At 34.7% G+C, this 8,066-nt stretch overlaps 1 protein-coding gene across 3 annotated transcripts; it reads right to left on the reverse strand.

The window, feature by feature from the left end:
- Positions 1-297: 297 nt before the first annotated feature.
- LOC117618963 (glucomannan 4-beta-mannosyltransferase 9-like) lies at positions 298-3,256 on the reverse strand. 3 transcript variants are annotated; one of them, XM_034348763.1, is made up of 7 exons: positions 2,981-3,256; positions 2,400-2,510; positions 2,165-2,301; positions 1,636-1,749; positions 1,356-1,555; positions 882-1,076; positions 298-599 (listed from the first exon to the last, which is right to left on the reverse strand). In XM_034348763.1, exons 1-7 carry the CDS (start codon positions 3,123-3,125, stop codon positions 473-475), a joined length of 1,029 nt encoding a protein of 342 aa, XP_034204654.1. In that variant the 5' UTR covers positions 3,126-3,256; the 3' UTR covers positions 298-472. The 3 variants fall into 3 exon arrangements, with proteins under 3 accessions (XP_034204654.1, XP_034204652.1, XP_034204655.1); XM_034348761.1 differs by having other exon boundaries at positions 452-724; XM_034348764.1 differs by lacking the exon at positions 298-599 and adding an exon at positions 610-734.
- Between the last annotated feature and the right edge of the window lie 4,810 nt (positions 3,257-8,066).

The raw sequence follows: 8,066 nt of genomic DNA on the forward strand, positions 1-8,066 counted from the left end.
GTATGGGGGATCTGCAGACTAGGTGGTCTTGATCCATTAGGGAATCCAATGGCGAATCGGTTGCCAATGGATCATGAAGCGACGTCTCATTCAACACAACCGCCGGACTAGTGGAAATAATTTTGAATCTCAAACAATTCTTCACAACGCCCCAACATTGGTGATTCATGAAACTTTTTTTGCCTTGGCCAATGGCACCAAATCACATTTGTGCTTGAATACCAGCTTCATTATTCCCAAGCAAAATCCTATATAATTGGTTATTACAAATCAGCAGCCCTTCAATTAAAAAATTTTCCTGCTTGTTGGTGCTTCTTTTTACAGTACAAAGGCAGTTCCTATGCCATGTATATATATAACTTACCGGCGCTGCACTCTTATCCTTGAATTTTCCTAGACTATCCACGAAGAAATAACTTAATATGAACCATCGCTCATCAGATAAGAATGACCTATAAACAATCTAAAACAGCTAAACTCCCAGACGAAAATAAATAATAATTTCATCTTTCCTTGACAGAAGGGATGTTGATGAATGAATTTTTGAAACAATGTGTACGGCTATGAGTTGGGGACAAAGGTGCCAACATAACCAACCCCTGCAATGAAGAATGCAACAGATTGGATGAATAGGTAGATAAAGTATCCGTTCTTTCCAAAGGCAAGGTCATAGCAGCCGCAGAAGCAGAGGTAGAATCCAACAATGAGCTCAAGCACATGTAGTCTGTTTATTACTAATCACAATAAAAGAAAATGTAAACTTCATATTCTTACATTTGACAAGATCTTGTGGCATCAAATGCTATCATAACAAATTGAAAAGTTATTCATTTTAAAGGAATTCTATCAACAGAACAGAAACCAAATGCATAGATTTATACCTTTCTCCAATTCTTAATCGAGGTTTCTTGGGAGCTTTTGCACCTAATTTTTTCTTGAGAGCATCTCCCAGTTTCTCAGTGACGACCCATTCATTTACTCTCCCTGCTTCAAAAAGACCTATAAATATCGCCTTAGTCCGGTGCAGAGACATCACATTCTCAAAGAGGATCCAGAAAATCAATAGGTGGAGTGATCTGTAAATATGACCTCGAAACCATTAGCAATGAATAAGTAAATACAAAGGAAAACATTTGCATATCTGTCAATGCAGAGCTAGAAGTTCTGCAGGTTTGCTAAAGTTTATAACAAGTTGAAACAACAACGTTACCCACAGTAAACCCAAACCCAAAGAAAACACCGCGTTTTGGGTTGAAAAGCTAAATAGATTGCCATTAATAATGCAACGTACCGCAAGACAAAAAAGAAAACTGGCTCACTAAAAAAGAAAAAGAACAAAGGGAAGAGTAGGAGACCTAGGAGTTCCAACAGCATTGAGGAGAGTAATGGTAGAAGGAATGTAAACAGCACTCCAAATGGGAACTTGAACTTCAGGAACCAAAACCGTTGCTGGTAAAATGACACAGTAGAAGACAAATGTGACGATATGTGCTACAATTTTGCGAACAAAGAAAAAGCTGTAGATCACATGAAACTTCTTCAATGGGGACACCTTCTGCAATATATTGTAAAGTAACAGTGAGTATGAAGGAATAAACTTAGGCAAAAACTAAAACAGATATGGTTGGGAAATACCTTGTTTCTCACAATCTCCATTACCATCTTTCTAAAGAGATTAGCAGGGCCACAAGACCATCGATGCTGCTGATAACGGTAGGCTTTGAACGTACTTGGCAATTCACTTTTCACCTGAAATGTAGACAATTATTAATACGGGATCAAATGTGAAATGGTAATATTGAAAATATCACACAACGAGGAAAAGTCCAATGAAAAGTTGACTACGAGTTGCTCTCTACTCAGATTGGTTAGTAAACAAGTTTCCATTGTTTTCCCAACATGTTTTCATATTACATCTACAGTACGTGCACTATACATGCATGTATGCCGTTTTCTTACCAGAAACAAAGAAAGCATCATATGGGATTTGTCCATGTCAATGGAATTGTACTAAAACAGCATAATTTTTATTTCCGAGGTAATTTATGAAACCTCAATAACAGAGGATGTCTAATTCTAGCTCGTTGTAAGCGTAGGTAGCTAACTTCTTTTGAGATTTCTTGATATTTTGCAAGACTACAACCATTTTAACAAAGTTCATTACCTTAAGTTCAGAAAGATACACAAATTTCCAGCCTTTGAGACTAGCTCGGACTGCTAAATCCATATCCTCTACTGTTGTGCAGTCCTTCCATCCTCCAGCGTCATTGAGCGCTGCAATTCTCCACACACCCGCCGTGCCTGCATCACATTCCCAGTGTCATATCATTAATTAGGGATACTTGAAACTTTTCTACATAGCTCCATTAGTAATTTTAAAAAAATAAAATAAAATTTACCATTGAAACCAAAGAAGGCATAAGTTGCAGACCCCACTTCTTGCTCCACCGTGAAATGGTAATCAAGTGACATCTCTTGCATTCTTGTCATCAAGCACTCATCTGAATTCACTGCAATGCCACCAAGAAGCCATCATCATCCCCTACCCTTACCCTTGTGTGTTTACAACTCTATTTTCCTTTATTGGATAACCAGTAAAGACTTATCCTCTCTCTCACAAGTTATTTCACAAAACAATTAAAAATCTAAACAAATACAATTAAAAATCCATAAAACTGGAAAGCCCTGCAATTGTGAAGTGCTAGATTAATCGGGATTTGGTTCCTTGCGCATCAAAGTAGGTGAAATAAAATTAAAAAATTATGATGCTATGCTAACAGCTAACTAACATAAGTGGACTAAAACTTGTTCTGTATATAAGCACTATCTCTAGATTTCTATATCTTTTTTAAAGAAAAGAGACCCAGAAACTTAAATCTAAAAACCAATAAATTCATAGCAAGCATTGTCACCAAAACCAAACCTAAGCACTAACGAGCTTAATTTAATTAAATACAATAAAAACAAGAATAATCATTACCAAATTTCCAGCGAGCTTGGACAAGAGCAATGTCAGAGTTGTGGACCAGAAATGGAATGGTGCGGTAGAGAAAATCAGGCTCAGGTTGGAAGTCAGCATCAAAGATGGCAACATAGTCACACTGTTTGACATAACTGTGCTTCATGCCTTCTTTGAGAGACCCTGCTTTGAACCCATTTCTGTCGTCTCTGATCTCGTACTTTATGTTTATTCCTTTGCTTGCCCATCTTTGGCATTCTAACTCCACCAAATCCTGTAATTTTTTTCAGGCCAAAAACCCACACCAGAAATTGAAAGGTTTGTTGAGTGAATTGGGAAAGTTTTGGTCTTTATGTGTTTCGATGCGGAAATTGCTGCTTTGGACACTTTTCCCAAAAGGTCAAAGTCGCATGATTGACTTTGGTTGGGTTGCTTTATGGATTTAGAGCACGTTTGGATTGGTAAACATTAGTGAATGGATTTGGATTGGTTAAAATTTAAGAAAAATTAGGTTTTAGACATAATTAACTTTATTAATTAGTTTATAAGATATTAGATATTTTGGTTTTAGTTTTAATACCTAGGAAAAAACTACTATTTTGGATTAGCCCAAAGAGAGGCCCAGATTCGTTGGACCAGGTAAAAAATAACAACTGATAAGACAATTCTACCCTTCTTCTTAAAAAGCCTGGACAATTAAGCACAATGACACATGTAGTAATTTTAGGGTTGTTGGATGTCCTTTTGGTAAAATTAAGTGGCTTTGGTTTTATATTAATTAAGCAAAATTAATTATCTTTCTTCCAAATTAATTAAGTTTTTTATGGGTTAAAACTAAAGAGCCCTAAAATTTATCTATGAGGTTGACCAAGATGACTTTTTTTATTCTCTTTGATAGACTAATCATTGAAGCACTTTCATAAGATTTGAACCACAGAAACTAAAAAATTTAAACAATATACAAATTAATATGAAATATTCTCGTGTGACAGAGTCTAACATATTATGTGATGGAATTACTAATATCAATGATTGATCATGTTTGTTTAAATGCCTAGTACAAATTTACACTTTACCAGAGCAATAGGACATATCCGTCTACCAACTTTGGTTAAAGAATATGTAAAAGGAAACAAAAAAAAAAAAAAAATCATGAAATTAAATAAATGAGTTTGAAGGAAGAACCTTAATGATTGGATCTGTTGAATCATCAAGAACTTGAATTATGATCCTATTAGAAGGCCAGAAAAGCCCACATGCAGCTCCAATAGAAAGCTGATAAACCTGCATCAAGCAGCACAATGCACTTCTAAGAAAAACTCCAAATACAAAAAGGGGAATGCTAGCAACCTTCTCTCTAACCTTTTTTTTCGGACATTCTCCCTTCTCTTCATGACATGTGTTACTTTATCTACACTTAGAACAATGTCATTAATACGTTTGACAATGCATCTTTTGTTTCCCAAATTTACCCTTATTAAATGTATTAACTTCATATTTCCTTCAATTTACAACTCAACTTAAACAATCAAATTTTTTTTTTAAAAAAAACACTAAAAGTTCAATCAAATAAATATTTGAAAATAAAAACGAATTATACTTCCCTAAAACAAAACTTGTTTTTTTTTCCAAAAATAAGTTTTTCAATAAAAATGTTAAAATTTATGGAATTAAAAAAAAACAGATAAATATTTTTTAAAATTAATCAACATTCTAATTGATTGAAAAAGTTAAAGGATAAAAAGAAACTTTTTTAAAAAAAATTCTCAAACCTATTACACCATCTCTCTCTCTCTCTCCCAAAACCTAGTCCCCTCCCTTGGCCAAAATAACGCCCCCATCCTTACCCAATCATCACCATTTCTCTCCAATCCAAAACTCCACCGTGCATTGTGCTTCTCACTCCCTCTCCTCCTTCGATTTCATACCTAAAAACCCATCTCTCCTTCACTCAACAAAAAAAAAAAAAAAAAAAGAGTAAACATATTTTTTTTATTTTAAACAAAACTAACGTTAATTTTATGGAAGATGTTAAAATTTTCTCTTAATTTTTTAACAAAGTGGAAACAAAAACTAGTTTGTCCAATGCATTTAATAAGGGTAAATTTGGGAAACAAAAGATGCATTGTCAAATGTATTAATGACATTGTTCTAAGTGTAGATAAAGTAACACATGTCATGAAGAGAAGGGAGAAGGTCCAAAAGAGAAGGTTATGAGAGAAAGTTGCTAGCATTCCCCATACTAGGAGAGAAAGTTGCTAGCATTCCCCATACAAAAAAAAACTGTCTTTTCAAAAGAAAAAAGAAACAAGTACCTCTCTTTCATTGTACATAGGAATTTGCACAAGAACCATAGGGTAAGCTGAGTTCCCAAGCTCAACATCATCCTTAATGGCCTCCCATTTCCAATACTTCACAGGCCTTCTTCTAAACAGCTTAATAAATATTATCATTATGCCCATGTACACCTTCTCCACAAAAAGCATCACAGACATGCCCAAGCACACAACCACCAAAAACTTCAGCAATGGCACAATCAGTGGGGCTTTGGCTTGCTGCAAAACCAACCCAAATTGCCCTACTTGCAATGTGTCCATTGTAAAGAGAAAGCAATGAAAAAAGTGATGGGACTAGAAGTGCTTTTTTTGGGTTTGGGACTAGAAGTGCTTATTGGTTATATATAGTAAAAGAACAAGCTTCTTTTTTGCTCTGTTTAGCTTTTGGTTGTATTGGTGTGTTTGCAGTGATTTTTGCTTCTGAGTTACTTCAAGGTAATGCTGGAGAGCTGGATGTACTTGTCAGTGAATTTGGCATTCCCATTTTTTCTTCTTAATATTAAATGCTCATTAACTGGATTAGACCTCAATTAATCGGGTTCTGGATTCATTAGGGTGTGGCTCCAAAAACTAGCTAGGTTTATTTCTTCAGAAATTTAAATGTTCAACAATCAAATTGAGGGTAAACGAGGGCTCAATTTAGACCACACTGTTGAAGAAAAAATGTGAACCTCCAAATGATGGAAACTGCGACAAGACATTTGGCTTGTGGTTCAAGGTCCGTTGTTGGTTTGTTGGTCTTAACCGGTTCATAGAGGGAATGATGGAAGGCCACTGGCAGGATGCGTCGGTTTTTTTTTTTTTTTTTTTTTTTGGGCGAAGTTCTCTCGATTTGATCCCCTCGTACTTGAAAATCTGGCTGGCAACTTGGTCCTTTCTTGGTTTTGGTGGCTTCTGTACGACTTGCTTTCTTGTCGGGAGAGAAGGAGGTCAAGTCATCATTAATGGTGATAATCCTCTTCAGTCCCTCATGTGGACCTAGGAAACACGTTAATTGATTTTTTTAACCTTTAGTGTGAAATAAAGGTCTACGCCTCTCAATTTTGGGCCTTCCTATCGACTTATTCCAAAAAAGCCCGTTAGGAGAATGATGGGCATCTAAAAAAAAGACAAGCACTAATGGCCCTGGGTTCTCTTTAAAAATATTCTTTTTAGAGGATTAGACCATATTTGGTCCGTTTACCAAAACTGGGTACAAACAAAATAAATAATCACTCCTTGGCCTCAGTGTTTGGCACAAACACTTTAGCTTCAAATTCTACTAATTCACCTGCCATTATATTGACAATTTTTAAAAACTATTCATACAAATAACCTGTAGGCAAAGAATTGTAATTCCATTTGAACACGCGCTCCATAGCTGGAATATTGGTGTTATCTTATTTTATAGGAATTTCAATGTGGGCAGCCATCTTTTTTTTAAATTTTTTTCGTTTCAACAAATGCCCCCTCAAGCATTATGTGGGAAACAACTTTTTGCGTGCAAGGCTTGACAACTTTCCTCTCTATTTTTAAGATATTCATTCATAGATCATTCTTACAAAAAATTAGACAAATCGGAAACCGTTTCGACATCCAATTGTGTCTTACAAAATCAATGAACACGGTGCTTCAAGAAAATACTAAAATTTCAATAACTCAATTGAGTGGTCAAATGATATCTGATTCAAGTGATTTTTTGTAAAGATGATCTTTGAATGAGTATCTACAAAATAGACGGTTTGGATTAGTGAAATACAATCCGGAGTGGGGCCTACAAGGGATATCCCTCAAATAAGCTTATTTGAGGGATTCCTCAATAGAAGCTCTCTGTATATATATATATATATATATATATATATATATATATATATATATATATATATATATATATAAACGCATTTTCAATCTTAGAAATATTACTAGACTTTTCTGAATCATCTGTTTCTAGACTCATTTCAGAATCACTATTATTATACAAGGAAGAAGAACCTAATACTTTAACACCAGATTTTTCAGGTTTAACAGGAGTTAATTGTTCAAGCATTCCTTCAATTTTTTGCATAGTAGTGGAAGTTTTAAGTGCATGTGTAGGTTTTAAATCTTGAAAACAGACTAGGGGTTTTTCTTTAGACTTAAGTTTTGGCTCAGAAGGGACTAATTTATCAACTTTAGTTTCTATTTTATCTAATTGCTTTATATCTGTATGGATAGACGACCAAGGAGGAGGATTAGTCTGCAATCTATCAAATAAGGGTTTACATTGTTTTCTCAAATTTTTATAAAAATCAGAAACATAATAGTGGCTCTGAACAAGAGATAATGAATAAACTTACACATATGTCAATAGTTGCTAATACATATATTGCAAATCATAGTTTACGACAATCTGAGGTAGTTCCTCTTTTAGAAACTGGATTTACAGGAACCCTACGTTCTTGGTGGGATAAACATTTAAGTAATGAGTCTAGAAATAATATTATACATGCTGTTAAATTAAATGAAGACGGTCTTCCTTTATTTGATACAAATATAGGCAGAGCCACTGAAGATGGAGTCAATACACTACTTTACACTATAATTGAGCATTTTGTAGGAACACCAAGCCATACGCAGTCTAGAATACATGATCAATTGAGTAATCTAAGATGTCCGCAATTAAGTGATTTTAGATGGTATAAAGATGTTTTTATTTCTCGTGTAATGTTAAGAGAAGATAGTAATCAAGCCTTTTGGAAAGAAAAATTTATAAATGGTCTACCTAATCTGTTTGCACATAAAATACGCACCGT

The sequence above is a fragment of the Prunus dulcis genome, chromosome 2 (assembly GCF_902201215.1).
Source record: "Prunus dulcis chromosome 2, ALMONDv2, whole genome shotgun sequence".
NCBI lineage: Eukaryota > Viridiplantae > Streptophyta > Magnoliopsida > Rosales > Rosaceae > Prunus > Prunus dulcis.